This window comes from Choloepus didactylus, chromosome 5 (assembly GCF_015220235.1).
Source record: "Choloepus didactylus isolate mChoDid1 chromosome 5, mChoDid1.pri, whole genome shotgun sequence".
NCBI classification, from domain to species: Eukaryota; Metazoa; Chordata; class Mammalia; order Pilosa; family Megalonychidae; genus Choloepus; species Choloepus didactylus.
The window spans coordinates 61,420,413-61,444,225 of record NC_051311.1 but is presented as its reverse complement, the minus strand read 5'-3'; the positions used below and the strand labels follow the sequence as shown (position 1 = coordinate 61,444,225).

Sequence of the window (23,813 nt, the reverse complement as noted above, 5' to 3'; positions counted from 1 at the left end):
TATGAGTTTGAGCATCAGCTTTTCATTTCTGCAAAAAAAAAAAAAGTCTGCTGGAATTTTGATAGGTATTGCATTGAGTTTACAGATGGCTTTGGTTAGTACTGACATCGTAATAATACAAAGTCTTCCTATTCATGAACACAGGATTATCTTGCCATTCATTTAAGTCTTCTTTTATTTCTTTCAGCAGTGATTTGAAATTTTCAATGTACAAGTCCTTCACTTTCTTGGTTAAATTTATCCCTTATTATTTTATTCTTTCAGAAGCAATTGTGAATAGAACTGTTTTTTAAATTTCCATTTGAAAATATTCTTTGCTGGTGTACAGAAACAGAACTGATTTTTGCATGTTAGTCTTGTAGCCTGCAACTTTGCTGAATATTTTATGGATATTTGACTATTAAATCAAACTTGGATTCCCAGAATAAACACTCATTGGGAAATACCTGGCCACTATTTCTTCATATCTTTTTCCTCCATGCTCTCTCACTTCTCCCTCTGGAATTCCCTCTGGAATATTAAGGCCACTTGATATTATCACAGTTTTATGAGGCCCTATTTGTTTTTCTTTCATCTGTTCTCTTTCTGTTCTTCAAGATACTTACTTTTATTGACGTATCTGCAAACTCACTAACTCTAACTCTTTCACTCTTTCATTGGTCATCCCTAATCTACTGTTAAGCCAATCAAAGTATATTTTCAGTTATTGTACTTATGTTAGGCAAAATGGGTCCCCAAAGATGTCCATGCCCTAATCCCTAGAACCTGTGAATATGTTACATTACATGGCAAAAGGGACTTAGCAAATATAATTAAGGTTACTGACCTGAATCAGCCAGGTGGGCCCAATCTTATCACTTGAACTCTTAAAAACAGAGATGTGGCAGAAGAGGAGGCAGAATAGAGGAAGTAAATGGGTAAGTCAGAGAGATTCAAAGCACTGACTGGACTTGTCACTGTGGACTCCTGAGATGTAGGGAACCATGCAAGGAACCAGAGACTCAGTACTTCCTACATCTTCCCCTGAACATGCATAGTTCAGCGGGTGGCCAAGGGTTTTTGCAGAGTTTAAAATTTATTTCAAGGCCCACTGTTTTGTGGCTTCCTCCTTTCCAAAATTTCCTCCCTAAGTTTCCAGTCACTTTTCCAAACTCAGTCTGTGTTCTGACCCCTCCAGCTAGTAAATACTGTAGCATTTTGCCATCCCATGCCCATGGATAGAGGCATTTCCTCAGGAGAAAAGCCAGAAATACACAAATCTCACCCAGAAAAGCTTCTGATCTTCAGGAGTCAAACTCCCTTCAGTTTTCCGCCTGCTTTTCACCACTTACCAGTACTTTCAAATTGTTGTGGGTTTTCTTTGCTTTGGAAACGTACATTTTTGTGCAAATGATATAATCATTAGTTGCAGGAGGGTTAATCCGACCAAGCTACTTCACTGTTACTGGAAGCAGGAAAACTCAATTGAATATTTTTTAATATTTTATTTTGTCCTCTCAGTTGATTTTTTAGCTATATCTCCTAGTTTTTTAGTTGTTACATTAGAGATTAGAATATTCATCCTTAAATTACCACAGTTTGCCTTCAAATAACATAATAGTACTTTCTGGACAACATAAGAACCTTACAAATATAAATTTCTATTTTTCTTCTTCATGCCCTTTTTTATTATTGTCATATACTTTACTTCTACATATAGTATAAGCCCCACAGTCCACTGTTTTTATCAGTCAAAATTTTATATATTTATAAATTTTCCAAAGGCCTCTTGGTATTTGCCAACATATTTACCCTTTCTGTTGGTCTGCATTCCTCAATGCGCATCCAGGCATCCCTCCAGTACCGTTTCTCTTCATCCTGAAAGGCTTCTTTCTGCATCTTTTAAAATGTAGGTTTACTGGACATGATGTGTCCACATGGCTGTGTGCTTATTTCATCTTTATTAGGAGGATATTTTTACAGGTTGTAGAATTCTACATTGATAGTTGTGGTTTTCTTCCAACAATTTTAAGATGTCCATTATAGTAGTATCCATTTTTTTATGAGAAGTCAACCATTTTTCTTATTTCTGTTTCCTTGACTCTAATAGGCCACTTTTTCTTTGGCCATTTTTCTTATGACTTCTTTCTTTTCCTCATTGTTTTCTTCCTTCCTTCCTTCCTTTATTTTTGCTTTACAACTTTTAAATTATGATACATATGACTAGGTGTGGTTTTCTTTGTATTTACCTTACTTGAATCTCACTGACCTTCTTGGATCTATGTGTTGATGCCTTTCATTAATTTTGGAAAAATTCTCATCCATCATCTCTTCAAATATTTATTCTGCTCCATTTTTTCTCCTCTTCTGATACTCTCACTACATGTTAGATCTTTTGATATTTTCTCCAGGCCTCACATGTTCTGTCAATTTTTTTTTTCATTATTTTTCTCCCTATGCTTCAGTTTGTGCAATTTCTATTGATCTGTCTTCAAATTCTCTAATCTTTTCTTCCTCCAGATCCAATCTGTTGCTAAAGCCCTTCAAATAAATTTTTATTTCTGATATTGTATCTTTTTGGTTCAAGATATTTTTGGTGGGTTTCCTAGTTTCTATTTCCCACTAAATTCCTTATCTGTTCATACATTCTGTCCACCTTTTACACTATAAATCCTTTAGTACATCTACAATAATTGTTTTAGAGACCTTGTTTACTAATTCCAGTATTTGGGTGATCTGCATGCCTGCTTCTACTGACTCTTTTTTTCTTTTGATTATGAGTCTCATTTTCCTGCTTCTTTGCCTGCCTTATAACTTTTCATTGTTTGTTAGACACTGCTTATAAAGGTATGGTAGAGGCAAATGTAATTAATACCACTAGAAAAGTGCAGATTCTGGTTTTTTTGTTTGGTTGGTTTTTGTTAGGCAGCTAATAGTTGAGTTGGGCCTAGGCTCTGCTGCAGCTTTAGATTCAGTTTTCCACTGTTCACAAATGTTTTGAAGGAAAGATCAGGTCTCTCTCCACAGAAAGGCTTTGGAATTAAACAGTGGCATATTCTAAAGATCTTTCTCAGAGTTTTCCCTTCAGCTTTCCATGCCACATGAGAAATCTCAGCTTTAAAGCTCAGCCATAAGCCTTATAGACTGGAAGAGGGCATCTTCTTTGCTCCCCAGCTCTACCCTCTCCTTACTATATTTCAAAAGATTTCTCTCCCCCTCCTGTCTTTCTCCTAGTTTTCAAAAGGCTGCTGCAGTATACTTGGTAAGGCCTTATGTGCTTCAGTATCTCACTCAGCCTTCTTTCCTTGGCCGTAGTCTCTGATGCATTACTGCCATGCCCTCAGTGAGGGCCCTATAACAAGAAAAAATTGGTGGGGCGATGTAGGCTCACTCACTATCTGGTGTTCCTTTAGATTGTAATTCATTATTCTTGCCAACACAGACACAAAATGTGGCAGATTTCTCCTTGCCCCCATCTCCTTCTCCTGGCATGCCCCAGAAAGGAAAACAACTGTGAGCCTATTCTCTTCTAGGAAATGCGTGACCTTTTCTGGAATACAATTTATTTAAATTTCATTGTATCCTAAACTCTCTAATAATTTTTTTTTTACATTTTATTTTGAAATAAATTCAAAGTTATAGGAACAGTTGCAAAAAGAATACAAACCCCATACACAGAACTCCAGCATTCCCTGACCCCCTCCCAATACCCCGATCCACTAACTCTAATATGTTGTCACACTGCTATTTCTTCGCCTCCTCCCACCCTCCCTCCCTCCCTCTCTCCCTCTCTCCCTATCTATCATCATCTATTGCTCTGTCTTCTGAACATATGAGAGCTAGCTGCACACATCCTTGAACAAACACTATAATTCACATATACAATTCCCATGAATAAAAACATTCTTTTATGCAATCCCATTAAGCGCAGCTAAGAAGTACAAGAGATTCAACAATGATACAAAGCATAGATTCTATATTTCCTTTTCCTTATGTCTCAACTGTGTCCCTTTGAGCCTCCTGTCCTCCATCCTCAGATCCCATCCAGGATCATCCTTGGCATTCAATTGTCATCTATTTAGACTGTCTTTTTTTATGTTTTCCTCAATTTTGGAAACACATATACAGCCTAAATTTTCCCATTCCACCCCCTCCCTAGCATTCCATGAGTGGGATTAATCACATTTAGAATGTTGTAATGCTATCACCTTCCCACCATCCATTACTAGAAATTTCCCTTCACTTCAAACAGCAACCCTACACTCATTTCTTAACTCCCCATTGCCCCTTGCCTCATTTCTCTTAACCCATACTCTACTTTTCATCTCTATGGTCATATTCTCTGATAATTTCTTTATGTTTACTGTAGGGTTTAAAATTAAACTCTTAAATCCATATCAGTCTTGTTTTTCTTTGATACCAACTTAATTTCAATAGGACACATAAACTCTATACCTATACTCCTCCATTCCCCCATTTATATAGTTCTTGTCAAAAATTACATATTTTACATTGAGTTCAAAACCACTGATTTGTCATTAGACTTTGTATATATTATACCATGTGGGAAGTACATAGTAGAGTTACAATTCAAAAATTAATGACTTCTATTTCTATTCCATTGTGTTCAGCGATTGTTCTTTGAATATGTTCAATTGTTTGTTTGTTTTTTTAATTTATTAAGGCTTGTTTTATGTCCCAGCATATGGTCCATTCTGGAGAAAGATCCATGATCTCTAAAGAAAAATGAGTGTTCTGGTGATTTGGGATGTAAGGTTCTATACACGTCTGTTAAAATTCTCTATATCTCTTTCTCCTTTCTTTGTTTCTCTGTCGGTAAGGTTCCCTTTAATATCTGAAGTAAGGCAGGTCTTTTATTGGCAAACTCTCTCAGTTATTTGTTTGTCTGTGAAAAATTTAAGCTCTCCCTCAAATGTGAAGGAGAGTTTGCTGGATAAAGTATTCTTGGTTAGAAATTTTTCTCTCTCAGAATTTTAAATATGTCATGCCACTGCCTTCTCACCTCCATGGTGGCCGCTGAGTAGTCACTATTTTCTCTTTTTGTTTTTTTAAATCTTCATTTTATTGAGATATATTCACATACCATGCAGTCATACAAAACAAATCATACATTCGATAGTCCACAGTACCATTACATAGTTGTACACTCATCACCTAAATCAATCCCTGACACCTTCATTAGAACACACACAAAAATAACAAGAATAATAATTAAAGTGAAAAAGAGCAATTAAAGTAAAAAAGAACACTGGGTGCCTTTGTCTGTTTGTTTGTTTGTTTCCTTCCCCTATTTTTCTACTCATCCATCCATAAACTAGACAAAGGAGAGTGTGGTCCTTATGGCTTTCCCAACCCCACTGTCACCCCTCATAAGCTACATTTTTATACAATTGTCTTCGAGATTCATGGGTTCTAGGTTGTAGCTTGATAGTTTCAGGTATCTACCATCAGCTACCCCAATTCTTTAGAACCTAAAAAGGGTTGTCTAAATTGTGCGTAAGAGTGCCCACCAGAGTGACCTCTCGGCTCCTTTTGCAATCTCTCTGCCTCTGAAGCTTATTTCATTTCCTTTCACATCCCCCTTTTGGTCAAGAAGATGTTCTCCATCCTACGATGCCGGGACTACATTCCTCCCCGGGAGTCATATTACACGTTGCCAGGGAGATTCACTCCCTTGGGAGTCTGATCCCACGTAGTGCAGAGGGCAGTGATTTCACCTTTCAAGTTGGCTTACTAGAGAGAGAGGGCCACATCTGAGCAACAAAGAGGCATTCGGGAGGAGGCTCTTAGGCACAATTATAGGAAGGCCTAGCCTCTCCTTTGCAGCAACAGTCTTCCCAAGGGTAAATCCTGTGGTAGAAGGCGGCTCAACAGATCAAACCACCAGTCCCCTAAGTCTGTGGTCCTGTTAGCAACCATCGAGGTGGGGTAGGCCAATACCCCTGCATTCTCCACAGGCTCCTCAAGGGAGCTCTACATATTTTTTTCCTTGTTTTTTTTTTTTTTTTAATCAACTATATAAAAAAAAAAAAAATGAAATACAAATAATTTAAATAAACATACAATAAACAAATTTAGCAAAGTAGCAGGATACAAGATTAATGCATTTAAGTCAGTAATGTTTCTATATGCTAGAAATGAACAAAGTGAAGAGACACACAAGAAAAAGATACCATTTTCAATAGCAACTAAAAAAATCAAGTACCTAGGAATAAACTTAACCAAAGATATAAAAGACCTATACAAAGAAAACTACATAACTCTACTAAAAGAAACAGAAGCGGGCCTTAAAAGATGGAAAAATATTCCATGTTCATGGATAGGGAGGCTAAATGTCATTAAGATGTCAATTCTACCCAAACTCATCTACAGATTCAATGCAATCCCAATCAAAATTCCAACAACCTACTTTGCAGACTTGGAAAAGCTAGTTATCAAATTTATTTGGAAAGGGAAGATGCCTCAAATCGCTAAAGACACTCTAAAAAAGAAAAACGAAGTGGAAGGACTTACACTCCCTGACTTTGAAGCTTATTATAAAGTTGTCAAAACAGCATGGTACTGGCACAAAGATAGACATATAGATATATGGAATCGGATTGAGAACTCGGAGATAGACCCTCAGATCTATGGCCGACTGATCTTTGATAAGGCCCCCAAAGTCACCGAACTGAGTCATAATGGTCTTTTCAACAAATGGGGCTGGGAGAGTTGGATATCCATATCCAAAAGAATGAAAAAGGACCCCTACACAAAAATTAACTCAAAATGGATGAAAGATCTCAATATAAAAGAAAGTACCATAAAACTCCTAGAAGATAATGTAGGAAAACATCTTCAAGACCTTGGATTAGGCGGCCACTTCCTAGACTTTACACCCAAAGCACAAGCAACAAAAGGAAAAATAGATAAATGGGAACTCCTCAAGCTTAGAAGTTTCTGTACCTCAAAGAAATTTGTCAAAAAGGTAAAGAGGCAGCCAACTCAATGGGAAAAAATTTTTGGAAACCATGTATCTGACAAAAGACTGATATCTTGCATATATAAAGAAATCCTACAACTCAATGACAATAGTACAGACAGCCCAATTATAAAATGGGCAAAAGATATGAAAAGACAGTTCTCTGAAGAGGAAATACAAATGGCCAAGAAACACATGAAAAAGTGTTCAGCTTCACTAGCTATTAGAGAGATGCAAATTAAGACCACAATGAGATACCATCTCACACCAATCAGAATGGCTGCCATTAAACAAACAGGAAACTACAAATGCTGGAGAGGATGTGGAGAAATTAGAACTCTTATTCATTGTTGGCGGGACTGCATAAATGGTTCAGCCACTCTGGAAATCAGTCTGGCAGTTCATTAGAAAACTAGTTATAGGGTTACCATTCGATCCAGCGATTGCACTTCTTGGTATATACCCGGAAGATCGGAAAGCAGTGACACGAACAGATATCTGCACGCCAATGTTCATAGCAGCATTATTCACAATTGCCAAGAGATGGAAACAACCCAAATGTCCTTCAACAGATGAGTGGATAAATAAAATGTGGTATATACACACGATGGAATACTACACGGCAGTAAGAAGGAACGATCTCATGAAACATATGACAACATGGATGAACCTTGAAGACATAATGCTGAGCGAAATAAGCCAGGCACAAAAAGAGAAATATTATATGCTACCACTAATGTGAGCTTTGAAAAATGTAAAACAACTGGTTTATAATGTAGAATGTAGGGGAACTAGCAATAGAGAGCAATTAAGGAAGGGGGAACAATAATCCAAGAAGAACAGATAAGCTATCATGGGTAAATTTAATGTTCTGGGAATGCCCAGGAATGACTATGGTCTGTTAATTTCTGATGGGTATAGTAGGAACAAGTTCACAGAAATGTTGCTATATTAGGTACCTTTCTTGGGGTAGAGTAGGAACATGTTGGAAGTAAAGTAGTTGTCTTAGGTTAATTGTCGTCTTCTTACTGGTTAGTCTTATGTTGTTTCCTTTGTATGTGGTGAATTGCTTTTCTCTTGCTGCTTTCAGAACTTGCTCCACTTCAGTATTTGACAGTCTGATCAGAATATGTCTTGGAGTGGGTTTATTTGGATTTATTCTATTTGGAGTTTGCTGGACATTTACGCTTCATGTATTTATATTGTGTAGAAGGTTTGGGAAGTTTTCCGCAACAATTTCTTTGAATACTCTTTCTAGACCTTTACCCTTCTCTTCCCCTCTGGGACACCAATGAGTCTTAAATTTGGACGTTTCATTTTATCTATCGTATCCCTGAGATCCTTTTCAATTTTTTCGATTTTTTTCTCCATTCTTTCTTTCGTTCTTTCATTTTTTGTTCTGTGGACCTCTAGGACACTGAGTCATTGTTCAACTTCCTCTAATCTTCTATTATGAGTATCCAGAGCCTTTTTAATTTGGCCAACAATTTCTTTTATTTCCATAAGACCTTCTGCATTTTTATTTAATCTTGCAATTTCTTCTTTATGCTCTTCTAGGGTCTTCTTTATGTCCCTTTTATCCTGCTCCATGGTCTTCTTCATGTCTTTTATATCCGGTGCCATGTTTTCATTCCTCAATTGTAATTGTTTGATTAATTGTGCCAAGTACTGTGTCTCTTCTGATATTTTGATTTGGGTGTCTGGGATTGGGTTCTCCATATCGCCTGATTTTATCATATGCATTAAGATTTTCTGTTGTTTTGGCCTCTTGGCATTTGCTTTGCTTGATAGGGTTCTTTCAAGTTGTAAAAAAAAAATACCAATCTAATTTTTCAGAAATACAAGTTGGTGGCATACACTTTCTCCAACTAACCAGTAGATAACGTCTGCGAGTCACCTATACCCCTCAAGTCAGTTCTCCCAAACTCTGTCTCTGTGGTGTGTGGGGAAATGATTTTTGTGGGGTTCGGTTTGTGAACTCAGTTTGGGTTTGTTGTTGGAGCTGTCCACTCTGAACATGGGGCGTGTGTCTGGGTGGTTAGGCAGGCAGGGCAACTTTAATATTCAAACCTCCCAGATTTTCTCTGTCACTGACCCACAAACCACCGGCATTGATGTAGCGTCCCTGGGTTTTCCAAGCCGGTCCCCCTTCTCAGCTGTGATCTTCCAGGACCTCCGCTGAGGGAAGGCTGTGCTACGTCACTAGTGCACATCGTCCCTCAAGGGAAGCTCTGGGCCGCCGGGCCGTGCAGGGTCGCTCTCTGCCTGATGCAAAGATTAGCCTATAATTCTTGACTGGTGTAAGTTCTGAATGAAAGGCAGGCAGTAGAGCTGGGCCCCACCCCTTTCCTCTTAGAGAAGACAGATGCCTTAGGGGGAGGTCATTAGCATTTAAATGGTCTCTCTCTGCCTGTGCCACACCCGTCTGGGTCACAGAACTGGGAATTGAAAATGGCTGAGGCTTTCTCCACCGAGTCGAAAAAGGAACAGAGCTAGTCCAAGGCAACCCTCCAGCTCTCCAAAGTCAGTCATCACCCAAAGCCTCTGTCTACTTGTTAGGGATTCATACCTCGTAGTGAGCAGTTCACACTCACTAATTAAAACCCCAGTTGGAGCTCAGCTGAGCTATATTCGCTTGCTGGGAGAAAGCTTCTCTCTGGCACCACACGGCTTTGTAGCTCAGGCTGTGGGGGAGGGGTCTCCCGATTTGGATCCATAGTTCTTACTTACAGATTTTATGCTGTGATCTCAGGCAATCCTCCCAATTCAGGTTAGTATATGATGAGTGGACGGTTACGTTTGTCCCCCTACAGTTATTCCAGATTATTTACTAGTTGTTTCTGTTTTTTTTTAGTTGTTCCAGGGGGACTACTTAGCTTCCACTCCTCTCTATGCCGCCATCTTGGGTCTCTCTCCAATAAGTTTTAAAAATACATGAAGGAAGCCAAAGTAGAAGAACTACCAATGGCTAATAAAAGAAAAATTTGAACACCAAAATAAATAATATGGTATTTAATTATACTGCAAAGTATAAAATAGATAAACATAAGTCCACACTGACATAAATAAATGATTGAATAAATAAATAAATACATGGGACAGAAGAGACAAATCTTCCTTACAGGAGAATTCCAAATAAAATGTATATATTCCCTTCTCCAGGAGGTTGAGTTTACTCCACCGCTCCCCTTTTGAGTCTAGGCTGGACTTAGTTTAGTGGCTTGCTTCCAAAGAATAGAATATGGAAAGGGAAAAACAGTAACTTTACAGGTAGAGAAAGCTAGCAAACACTACCTTAACAAAGTGAACATCACCAGTAATGTCATGTGGATATCAGGTGCCCAATTTGATGTGATGAAAAGAGCACTTCACCTCTGCAATATTCTTTCCAAAAACTCATAACCCCAGTCTAGTCATATGAAAAGCACTCAGCAATCCAATTTCAGTGAAAATCAACAAAATACCTGACTAGTGCTCTTCAAAACTGTTAATGTCATGGAAAACAAGGAAAGGCTGAGAAACTGTCACATACCAGAGGAGATTAAAGAAACACAACAACTAAATTTTGATTGGATCCTGGAACAGAAAAAGGACATTCACGGAAAACTGGTAAAATCAGAATAAAATCTGGAGTTTAGTTAACGTTAAGTAACTGTGGTAGACTGCAATATGTCCCCCAATTTTGACAAGTCCTTAATCTTAATGCATATCCCTGTGAGTGTGAGCCACAAGAGGCGCCTTGGAAGATGCTGATTTTAGTTACAGTGTGGCCAACTGAAGCACAGTGGGCCGTAATCCAGATTACTGGAGGCCTTAGAAAGGAAGGGCCACCGGGAGAAGACAAGAATCAGCAGGTACCCAGAAGAGAAAGGAGAGGACACTGCCATGTGATAAAGAGAAGAAATTCAAGCAAAAGAACTCCATGGATTGTGGCAAGCCAGCACCTGAACACTAACGGCCCCAGCAGGAAGCAAGCCTTCTAGCCTCTGAAACAGCGAGACAATAAATTCCCACTATTTAAGCCAAAACCATTTGGTGGGAGTTGTGATAGAAGGTCGGGCAAACTAAAACAGTAATGTAACAATGTTGATTTCTAAGGTTTTACAAATATGCAATGGTAATGTAGGAAGATAACATTAAGAGTAACTGAAACTGGGTGAAGGCAATATGGGGGCTCTCTGTACTATTTTTGCAACTTTTCTGCCAAAATAGGAAGTTTGTTTAAAAATATATAAATTAAGGTTTGTAGCAGCTTTTTCTTGCTTTACTTGGAGTGATGGTCTCTTGAGGCCTTCTACAACATAACCAGAAGCACAATTCCCAGGCACAACTTTTGAATGAGCAAATTTCTCAAGAAAAAAGCAGCACCAAGGATAGAAGACTTCAAACATATGAGTCAAACAGATTTTATTTTTTAAATTTAGTTTCTCTAGTTATTTTTCCAGGAGTATTGGCCATTGCTGAAAGAAAAAAACCTCTCACCATTATTTCTTAAATAGTGTCTCTCCTCCGTTCTTCGTATTTTCTCTCTTTGGAACATCTGTTAGAAAAATGGTAGAAGCCTTGGTTCAATCCTCCATATTTCTTGACTTTTCTTTTATACTCATTATCTTCTTAACATTTTGCACTGTATTCTCAGAGAATTCCTTATTTTGGTTTTCAGTAAACTCTTGCTCTTCAGTTTTCTCCCATGATACTCATCTCATCTGTTAATTTTCTATCTTGGCAACTGAGTTATATTTTTTCATTTCCAAAATCTGTTTGTTTTTTCTTTCAGTACTCACTGTTTTTGTTTTACAGATGAATTTCTCTTGTGAGACTAGTAAAAATACTATAAAGTCCTTTTCAGATTGAATCGTTACCTCTATTTCTTCAAGCATAAATTATTCCATTTGCTTGTAAATTAATATTTGCTTTCCAGGAAAACTCTCTTGCATGTATTGGAGTTCTGATGGTACCACAGCAATGTCAGTATCAGCCCTTCAGACTCAGCATTGGGCCTTCTCTCCTCATCACTGAAATTTTCCTTTTGCTTACTTCTTGGGGCCATGAAGAGTTCCCTTTCCATTTATTTTAAGTATATCTTTTCTACCATTTCTTTGATTTTGTAGGAGAGAAAGATTTTAGTATGTGCACAGACTGCCAACTGGAAAATGAAAGACCTCAAATACTATTTATACTGTGACAATAATTAGATTACTATATACACAATAATTAGGTTAACATGTATACTGACTCCACCTATCTGACAATTTACTTAACTTCATCAGACCTCAGTTTTCTCATCTACAAAATGAGAATCTTAATATTATCTACTTATATTTAAAAGTGTTTTGAGGATGAAATGAAAAACAATGTCTGTAAATTGCTAAGCATAGTGCCTAGTATAAAATACATATTCAGTAAATGTCAGATGTTATTATTATATGTTTATTCTGACAAAGACAGAAAAAACTATAGAGATGTAGATGTATTCAAATGTTTATTACCTTTTTCTGTAAAGTAAATTAAATCCCTATTTTTAAAAGCAAACCTGAATTATTTTACAGGCAAAGGGAAAGACAAAGAAAATAAAAATTCAGTACTAAAACCTAGCCAGAACCTGTAAAGAACACTGTCATTCAGTTAACAACATTGATGGTGAGAAGTCAGATGGCTGAGCTCTGGACAGAAGTAGGAGAATGATCTGGAACAACTCATTAAATGCAGTAGTAACTTAATGTTCCCTTTTATAAAAATAAAAGGGACAAACTAGATGATTCTTAATGTCTTTTCCAGCTTTCACAGCTAAGTATCTGTATATCCTATGATCTATAAGTACTTTTATTTAATATCAGTTTATATGTCATTGTATTATTAGCAATCATAGTCCACTGAATACATATATCAGAGCATATATTTAGGTTAAAAAAATTGTGTTACTTGAAACCCTATGTTTTTTTATATTAATTATTGACAAATTCATCTGTAAAATGAGCACTTCCCAAAAGATACTCATGAAGGAAATACACTCCAAGGTATATTAACCTGAAACAAAAAATAACTCAGATTTAAGAGAACAAAGATACTTACCCTTCCTCAGTTTCTTTTAGTAAGCGACTTGCAATTCGGATCAGCATGCAGTAAGCAAATTGTGACTTGAGTCCAGATTTGGTAAACTTATTCAACATCTTAGAAACAGCAAGACGATCACTCTTTCTAAGGTGATACAGGACTCCCAATGCATGGTACTAAAGAGCAAGAGAAAACATACATGGGAAGCTGATCAGAAACAGGACAAAACACTTACATTAAAACAGATTACATGGAACTATATTAAAGATTTTTAATTAAAAAACACCCAAGTTGAATGTATACAAATAGGATATATTTTTCACACTTAATGAAATGCAGTCAAGACTGAAATATAGAGACAGGGTATACTGGTTTCTAATGTACGCCCCAGAAGTTTTAAATTCAGACTAGACAAGTATTAGGGAGATGACACATTATCTGGGGTCAGGATGGCCCCACATACTCTTTGTACAGAAGATATCAGGTCTAAGGGCCCAAGTCTTGGTCCAAGCCACTGGTCTCTCTTATTGGCTTTAAGTCATCTGTAGACACCTTAATATTGAAGGATTAATACCCTAAAGTAGGCTTACGTGTCATTACTGTAATCATAGTTAGGAAGAGAGTAAGAGCATTTTCCAAGAGAAAAATTACTATTCTGTTTCCTCATAACTGAATATGCTAACACAAGAAATTATAACACTGAAGAGGATAAATAAGTATGTTCTCAAATATGAATGGAGTACTTTACATAAGCTTGCCAGTTAAGAATTTAAGCACGTTTCTTTTAACAAGAGATAGCCTAATTAATACCAAAAGATCTTTCTGATGAAATGGTTTCAAACTTTCACAAAGTAAAAATTGTTCTTCATAATGTTTATAATGTCTATAATCAAGGTCTGAGAAACTTCAAATTGCACATCCTTTTACACAAGTTATTTTTCAAATAAAGGACTGAAATGCATTGTGAAGGACATCTGAAAAGAGCATCTTAACCTACCACTGAACATAAAACTCTTGTCCAAACATTCCTACACAGAGTCATCTAACTTGTACTAAACACTTCAAAGGCCTATGGCAACGATCATAATTAGTGGGATAGATACTTGAGCATATGCACAAACAGACTGCTTAAATATATCCAAGAATTAGCCTTTAATAATGCTTATCTGCAGATCAATAAATTGCCTGTAAAATACAGGCTTAAAGAAAGCTGATCCTTAGACATAAGCAAATGTGATTCACCGACAGTACCTGAACCATGATGTTATCACTTGAAGCAGCTTCTTGGGCTTCATTGATCCAGCGCTTAACCACATCATAGCTTATCTTCATCATGTGCTAAATACACAGAACATTGAGAACAGATAATGCCTCATCAGTTTTCTTGGAAAATCAATAACAGGCATTTCCAAAAGAAAGAAACAATTTTGTAGTTTTATAAGTCTATTCCATATCTCTACTTCTGAGGCAACTAATAAACCAGAAACACTTACTCTTAAGACCCCTTTGCAAAGTCTGTGGGCAAACTTTGTGGGCTGGGAAAGGTTTGTAAAAGAAAGTAATGAGAGGAGAAGAAAAGGAAGGAAAAAAATAGTCAATAAATGGTGCTTAAATAATGATAATACTATAGGTTTTACTTCCAGGTAACTCACCTGGAAGAAAAATCACAGTACCAAATATATCCCCTGCTATAAAACTCAAGCAATTATATGCCAAAATGAGGAACACCTCTTTTGTGACTCAAAGGCCCTGATGTATTCACACATTACTAGCCATTTTAATGGTAATGTGACAGGTTTTAATGAATAAATTTTGTTTTGGTGAAAAAGATGAAGGAAAGGATTACTAAAACAAAGACCACATCCTTTGAAGAAATTTAGAAGCAGGACAGGAAACTTTGGATTGAAGGACACATGCACATATAGGAAGATTTTTTTTTAAGTGATTGAGCCTCAGTTTCTTCTCTGCCCTCTATCTCAACCTTACCCATCACCTTGAATAAATGTACAACATAACTTGTTGATTCCTACAACTTTTCAAATATATGAAAAGACCATGCTTTTAACCAGCCCATTTTAATTGCTCAACATTCCGCTGGTAGATAAAACATACTTGGATAAAGAAATAGAGATGTATACATATTTTTTAATGTTTTCTTTGTAAGAGAATCATGAGAATTTATTTTAGCAAGTAGAAATTCTACCATGCTGAGAACTAAGCAGTTGCTTCTTTACTTACTAAGGAAGATACCAGTGCTGAACTGGATACACTGGAGACTTTATCCACAATGGCCTGCTTCATGTACCTTTCAATGGCCTGCAACATTGTTCCCTAATAACATTCATAAAGAAAATGGTTTGTAGAAGCAAAATTTTTCATGCAAAATTACTACTGCAAAATAATTTACCAAAACCAGTCACTTATTTGTTCCTGTGCAAATATTTAGAATACATTAAAACATTAAATTATTACATACAATAAAGTAATAATTTCCCAGAGAACAGAGCCAAGTTAACTGAATGGAAGCTTCAAGGAAGAATGTTTGACTTATTTGTAAGGAAGAAGAATAACTGTTCAACAATGAAATAAACTGACTCAAAGTGCAGAATACCAGTTTGCAGAAAATATAGAAGTAAAGGCTGAACCTACCAGGGATTTTATAAAAGAAATTCCTAAATGGGATTGGAGGTTGCTTTTGATATCCTGAAGACAACTCTATGTGAAGGGCATATATTTTATACGGATTTCAGAGGGTCCCATAATTCAAATGTAATACCTGATTACCTTAGATAAATGAGACATTAAATAAATAATATCCTACCATAGTGAGACCTCAACATGAAATTCTTGGGGAACGGAGTTCTTTTTAACTTTAACAAGGGGAAATCTTAACATTGGGAAGTTAGTGTCAGACAGATGAATAAAGAGAACGAGATCAATATTCAGATGAAGAAAGTCTAATTGCTACCCTGGCATGGCTAACTCTTATGTTACTAGTTTAATGCAAAAAATAAAAATGACAAACAGCAGAACAGCAAAAAAAATATTAAACCACTTCTATTACTCCTTCTAGGACCCAGATTTTTCAGAAAAATTTCTACTTCATTTGATCCTGCTTAACTTTTAAAACTTGAGAAAATTGTAAACATACACGTAAAATAAATCCAAGCATGAATATAGCTGAATATTATTCAATACTTGGCCATGCCCCACCTACCCTTCCATTTTAAACTTTCCTACTGATAGTTTCTAGAAAGAGATAGCCTAACATACTATATGAACCCAGGATACAACAGATTGGGCCAAGGCTAAACACCCAAATCAGACCCAGATGGATACAAGCCACTGGTTGGCTGGAGGCTAATCAGATTCTCTCTCTTAAAAATTTGAACAAAGGAGCCTGAGTCTGGTAAATGAAGGATCACAATAGTAAATTTCTCATTGCTACTGAGTTCCTTAGAGCTACCTTATTCCTTGCTCTGGTGCCTGGTTGTAACCTTTCCTCAAAGTCTGAAAGATTGTGTCCTGTGTTAAAGCTTTTCTTAAAGTTAAATTTGAATAGGTTTTTATTTCCTGCAAGAAACGTGCCCTGCCTGGAACAACAGTGCATGAGGGAGAACAGAGAGAGAAAAGGGAGGGAGGGGAGGGGACAGGACTGAGGGAGAGAGGGAGGGAGGGAGGGAGGAAGGAAGAAAAAACAATTGGAAAGAAAAAAAGCCTGGAGCCAAAAAGCCTAGGGTGGCCATGTTTCTCATATTCTAAAGACTCACAAGATCTGACTAAGCAATCCTTTTAAATTTACATGCCCACCTGCAGTAGACAGTGTTCCCCTTAGATACTACAGTAAAACAAAGAGAACTTACATCAGTGATTCTGCAGAGAGCCCTGATGGCTGGGCCTCGATACACATCTTCCTTTCCAGTCATATCCTTAGTCAGACTGAAAAAAATAAAATTAGTTAATATGAGAGCAATTAAAAGTCTTCTCTTGTGCAGAGCCCATTCTCAGCTAACTCTCAATTGTCCCCAAAATTATCATAATGCAGTTACTGATTCAACAAATATTTCTTATCTTCTTTGTATAGATGCTAAAATCAATGGGAAAAAGACTGTTGCAATCTTAAGAACACAATGGTGAACAAAATAAATTCCTCTGCCCTCATGGAGTTTATTGTCTAGTGTGAAGAGAGCAGTAATAATTATACAGATAAATAAACAAATAAATATATACATATAATTTTAGATAGTGAGGACTGTCATAAAAAAATAAAAAGGATAATGATATAGAGAGCCCTAGACTGAAATCCCCTCTCTTCAAAAGAGAAAAAATCCTAAGAACCCATCAAACCAGAAATAACTCTTCAAAGGAAATCACCTAAATGATTAACTCATGAGGCACTTCACTCAGGCACAGCCTTCTAAAATGAAAATCACCAATGGCTTCAGACATTTCTGCTGAGCTTCAAATAAAGGCAGAGAAATGCAGACTGAGCTACAAAATTCCATGTTCATGTCCTTTAGACAGGTTTTTAAACTTTATATTGTTTTATTCACTCTTTTACCCTGTCTTCTCTTGTTTACTGTGTATTTACACTACCCCCAAACTAACTACCAGTCTCCCCCTCACTCAACTGCCCTTACATAATACAAATTCCACCCCCATGCCGCCATCTTCTAGACTTTTCATTTTACACGTTTCTGAATATTTTGAAAACATATTGTTATGAATTACTTTTATAATTGAAAAAAGAAAGAAATTTGGAGACTATCAGTTATTCACAACTCTTCCCCCTTGTATCCTGATGGAGTGAATCAGAGTTTCAGGCCATTTTGTATTATGTAAGGGCAGCTACATAATTTATTTAATAAATAAAATAAAATAAATAGAACAGTGGCTTTTGGGATTGGCCAAGCTCAGAATACTGGAAAAGTACTGTGCCCCAAGAAAAGGGGCACAGACAGCCGGGTACCAACTCTGGATCTTGTCTGGCAAAACTGGGGGCCTGGGGACTAGCTCTGAAAAGGGGATTTTTTTCCCTCTCTTTTTTAAAATTATTCCAAGTAGCTCATTAGAGAAAACCTCACTTCAACTGTCAGCACAGACCCAGGCAATGGTAGAGTTAATATAGGTCTGAGAGACAAAGTAAGGAGTCAAGTGAAGGAGATAATTCACAATAGTAAATGTCTGAGAAATCTTGCTACTGAGTTCCTTAGAGCTACCTAAGGAAAAGGGGAACACAGCCCAGCTCAAGTGGTGGTCCTCCTTCAGAAAATTCAGACCCCAGGGCCTGGGGAAAAAAAACAAAACAGAAACAACTTAAGCTTGGCTTCTGACTCACCCTCGCTCAAAACCACACCCCTGGCAGGAACAGGGTCTGCTGAGAGTTAAAGGCACTACACCTCTTTATGCCTGTGGGAAGCTGCCGGCTCACTAGTACCACATGCTGGGCAGGATAGGAAAAGCACAGAGTCTAGAGGCCTCACAGGGAAGCCAGACAACCTTCTAGGTCTCATCCTCAGGGAAACGTGATACTGAATGCATCCTCCTCCTGAGACCTAGGTCTGTCTGGTCAGGGAAAATCTGGGGTAGGTCATATCTGGATAGATCCTCCTCAAAAAAAAAGGGGGGTGGGGGGGTAGGGGGGTTCCATATAGGCAGGGCAAGAACCAGAACAACAAGAGCTGAAAAATACTGATCACTTAAACTGAAGCTATGCTAGAGGTCTAGAATAAGTTGAACTGAACACCAAAGAACAGAGAGAGAACAAAGACAACCAACAAGAAAACCTTAGGTAAAAGAGTGAAAATGACCTCTAGAAGAAACTGATAAAGGAAACCAGATGCCTAGACACCAACAAAAAATTATGAGTCATACCAGGAAAAATGAAGACATGGCCCAAAGGAACAAACACTTCAAACGAGATACAGGAATTGAAACAACTAATTAAAGATGTTCAAACAAACATGCTAAAATCAAGTCAAAAATCAAATCAATGATATGGTAAAAATGATGAAGGATATAAAGACGACACTGGGTGAATATAAGTAAGGACTTGAAAGTTTAAAAAAACAATTGGCAGAACATATGGGAATGAAAGGCACAATACAAGAAATGAAAAACAATGGAGACTTAAAACAGCAGATTTGAAGAGGCAGAAGAAAAGATCAGTGAACTAGAAGACAGAACATCTGAAATCCTATACACAAAAGAACAGATAAGGAAAATAAGGGAAAAATATGAGCAGGGTCTCAGGGAATTGAATGACAACATGAAGCACATGAATATACGTGTCAGGGTTTCCCAGAAGGAGAAAAGAAGGGGAAAGGAGCAGAAAGAATACTGGAGGAAATAATCACTAAAAATTACCCATCTCTAATGAAAGACATAAAATAACCGATCCAAGAAGCAAAACATAGCCCAAACAGGATAGATCCAAATAGACCTACTCCAAGACACTTAGTAATCAGATTGTCAAATGTCAGACAAAGAGAGAATTCTGAAAGCAGCAAGAGAAAAGTGGTCCATCACATACAAGAGAAGCTCAATAAGACTATATGAGGGTTTCTCAGCAGAAACCATGGAGGCAAGCAGACAGTGTCATGACATATTTAAGATACTGAAAGAGAAAAACTGCCAACCAAAAATACTATATCCAGCAAGATCATCCTTCAAAAATTAGGGGGAGTTTAAAATATTCTCAGACAGACACTGACAGTTTATGAACAAGATACCTGCTCTACAAGAAATACTAAAGGGAGGAATACAGGCAGATAGGAAAAGACAGAAGAAATTTGGAAAAGAGTATAGAAATGAAGACCATCAGTAAGCATAAACAGAGAGAGAGAGAAAAGTAAAAATAAAATAAGACAGGACATATAAAATCCAAAAGACAAAATGGTAGATGGTAGCACAATACTGTTTAAGTACACTGAACAAAACCAAGTGTGACTAGGGTTGGAAGAGAAAGGCTAGGGGCATATACGACACCAGAAGGAAAGATAGAAGATAAGGACTGAGACTTTGTAACTTGGTGAAATCTAGAGTGGACAATGATGGTGATTAAATGTACAAAAATAAAAATGTTTTTACATGAAGGAGAACAAATGAAAGTCAAAATTGCAAGATGTTAAAAATGGGATGTATATGGAAAACTACAATCAATGCAAATTAGAGTTCCACAGTTCAGTAACATTGTAATATACTTCCATGAAATGTAACAAAGGCAACATACAAAAGCTAAATATCAGTAAGAGGGGGATGTAAGGGTGGGGTATGGGATTCTTGGTGTTATTGTTGTTTCTCCTTTTTATTCTATTTTATTTTTTTTATTTTTTATTCTTTATTTTGTCCTCTTCTTTCTTTGTGGAAGAAATGGAAATATCATCATATAGATTGTGGTGGTGAATGCATAACTAGGTGATTACACCAGGAACCACTGATTGTTTACTTAGATGGATTGTATGGTTTAAAAGATAAACAGAAAGATATAAGTGATAGAGAAAATGTGGAGAGAGGGATGTACCTATTCACTGTTGGTAGGGAAGCAGAATGCTGCAACCCATCTGGAGGGCAGTATGGTGATTCCACAGGACCCAAGTATAGGGTTGCCATATGAACCCGCAACCCCATTATTAGGTATACACTTGGAAGAACTGAAAATGGTTCTTTTTTCAGATGGATGAATGGACATCTGCATGCTGGTATTTATGACAGTAGTATTCATGACTAGCAATGGATGGAAGTGGTCTAAGGGTACATGACTAATGAATGGAAGGGCAAACTGTGGTGTATGCATACAATGGATATTGAGCAGCTGCAAGAAGAAGTCAAACTGTGAGGCAGGCAACTAGATGAATGAACCTTGAGGACAGTATGTTAAGTGAAATAAGCCAGAAACAAAAAGACTACATTATAACACCCCACTATATGGACTAAATATAATGTGCAAACTCTGAGAATTGAATTTGAGAGCACAGGTTATCAGGGGAAGGCTTATTGTAAAGGTTCCTACATTGTAAGCTCTTAGAGCAGTCACATCTATTCCTGAATGGTTATTTCTAAATTCTGAGATGCTGTGTTCTTTGTGTAAAACCTGGTTGTTCCCTGGGACTTTGGGTATCTGTATGACACCTGAGACTCAGAGTTAGAGTTCTGAAGCTATGAAAGTCAGTATTACCCCATACAGCAACTGTTTAAAAAGCTGAAAAAGATAACAGACTTCAATTAGAGAAATGAATGACGCTGATCTGGTTAAGACTAAGGCAAATGAAACTAAAGGGTAAAGGACAATATTGACAGTGTTTTGAAACTTCAATGTCTGTGTGAAACCAAAGGAAGAGATGTTTATTTGGTGCAAAACTTATATTTTCTGTAGTACACTATCTAATTTAACATGTATGGTCAGTTTATTTGAACACCTTAATTACATGGAACCTTGAATAGGCAGTGAGATCTTGTTCATTTGTACAGGTTAGTGTGATGCCCTAATATATCCCTGAGTAATCTGGGCAAAGAATAAAAAAAGTACTTGCACAGCCCCCCTGAGGAAATGGGGGGAAATATGGAAATATTAAGCCTCCCCACCTGGGGAATTCTTGATATTTTTGCAAGCAATGGGGACTACCAATTTAATATGCCAAGCTCTTGATCTTGAGGCTTGCCCTTATGAAACTTACTTCATCAAAGGAGAAGCTAAGCCTCCTAATTATACTTATGAGTCACCTCCAGAGACCCTCTTTTATTGCTCAGATATCACCTCTCTCTATAAACCAACTCTGCAGGTAAACTCACTGCCCTCCCCACTACGTGGGATATGAGCCTGGCCCTGGCATCATGGGATTAAGAAAGCCTTCTTGAACCAAATGGGGGAAGATAAATGAAACAAAATAGAGTTTCAGTGGCTGAGAAATTTCAAAAAGAGTCAAGTGGTCATTCTGGAGGTTATTCTTATGCATTATATAGGTATTCCATTGTAGTTTTTAGTGTATAGGAATAGCTAGAAGGAAATGCCTGAAACTGCTGAACTGTAATCCAGTAGCCTTGATTCTTAAAGATGATTGTATAAATATATAGCTCTTAAGGTGTGACTGTGTAATTGCAAAAACCTTGTGATTGACACTCCTTTTATCCAGTGGATGGACAGGTGAGTAAGAAAACAAGACAAAAATAAATAGGTAACAGGAGGGTTAAGGGGTATGCTATGTTTGGGTGTTTTTTATTTTTATTTCTATTCTTATTTTAATTTCTTTTGGAGTAATAAAAATATTCAAAAATTGACTGTGGGGATGAATGCACAACTATATGATGACACTGTGAACAACTGATTGTACACTTTGATGATTACTGGGCTTGTGAATATATCATAATAAAATTGCATTTAAAAAAAAAAGAATATTCTAAACTTTCCTCTCACCTACCCTAGACTTCAGTGCCACTTAATTAGAGATGACTACTGTGATTAGTTTCTTATGTTTCCTTGAGAAGTTTTAAAAATATATAAAACCACACAAACTTATACTTATGATACATACCAATGGATTCCCACATTTCTGTACCTTTTTGTGATTTAACATACCTTGAGAATCTTTCCATAGAGCACATTTTTAAAAAAAATTTTAGATATCTATGTATTTTTAAAACATCTAAATATATCTACAATATCTAAATATACCTTTTTTAATGGTAAGACAGATTTCCATTGCTTGGATTCAAGTAATTTATTAACCAGTCTTTTACAGAGAGATCCGCATTTTTCAAATCAGATGAAAAACAAAAAAACTGGGGCTTTCCCTAGCCAAATTTGAGCATTAATATAAATGATAGGAATGCTTTATAACACAAAGAACTACAAAGTTCATGATTCCAGAACAATTCTAAAAAATAAAAATTTAAAAAGGAGAGAAAATTTTTTTAAAAATAAGAATGTCAAGTAATAAATGTCAAACAAATTACAGAAATAGAAAAATACTACCATTTCAATCATCACAGAAATAATGAATTCAGGCAAACATCATCAGTGGGTGCTGAAACTACCAGGTAAAAGATTATTGGGGAAATAAATATTCACAGTGTAGAAGCAAAATATTTAATTAATTTTAGGGAAACTGGTGTGGCAGAAATACATGGGGATTTTTCCCCCAAATAGTAGCCACTGCCCCAACATCATTACTTAATCTCTTTTTATTTTTTCCAATGATTTGAAATGTCACTTTATGGTACACTGAAGTTATATATGAATTTGAGTCCATTCTGCACTTTTTTATTACACTATTTTGTCTTTTCAGTAAAAATTCATTTTAATTAGTATACCATTATACAATTTTTAATATCTAGAGAGCAGATTCCCACTCATGATCCTGTCAAGTGTCACCGAGATTCTTTCAGAAGAGATTTAGAATCATTTTGTCAATAGCCTAACTAATATTTTGCTTGAGGTTCTCTATTTATACATAGGCTAACAAAGGGAGAACTTTCTATTTTTTTTCAAGCCTTCTTTAATGTCCTTCAATAGCTTTAAAGTTTTCTTCAGGTAGATCCTATACATTTCTTAAGTTTACTTTTCATACTTTTTGGTATGCCATTATGAATTTGACCTTTTCTTTCATTATTATTTTAGTAAGTGATTGAATATAGAAAATCTACACATTGAAACCTCATAAAATCCCTATAAAAAGAGGTTAGCATTACCCCTGTTTTACAGATAAGAAAACTGTGGCACAGAATGGTTAATAACTTAACTGGAAAGTAGTAGGATATGGATTCAAATCTAGGCAGCCTGGTGTATAATTTTGCTCCCTCC

The 23,813-nt window shown here is 36.6% G+C and overlaps 1 protein-coding gene across 2 annotated transcripts in view; it reads right to left on the bottom strand.

Moving 5' to 3' along the window:
• The window catches only part of COPG2 (COPI coat complex subunit gamma 2), a 263,073-nt gene that overhangs the window by 159,258 nt on the left and 80,002 nt on the right, over positions 1-23,813 (bottom strand). For both annotated transcript variants that reach the window (XM_037836145.1, XM_037836146.1), the window contains exons 6-9: positions 16,879-16,954; positions 15,254-15,346; positions 14,267-14,353; positions 13,034-13,191 (exon numbers count right to left, since the gene is read on the bottom strand). In XM_037836145.1, coding sequence (XP_037692073.1) covers positions 13,034-13,191; positions 14,267-14,353; positions 15,254-15,346; positions 16,879-16,954 — 414 coding nt within the window. The remainder of the gene's footprint in view (positions 1-13,033; positions 13,192-14,266; positions 14,354-15,253; positions 15,347-16,878; positions 16,955-23,813) is intronic.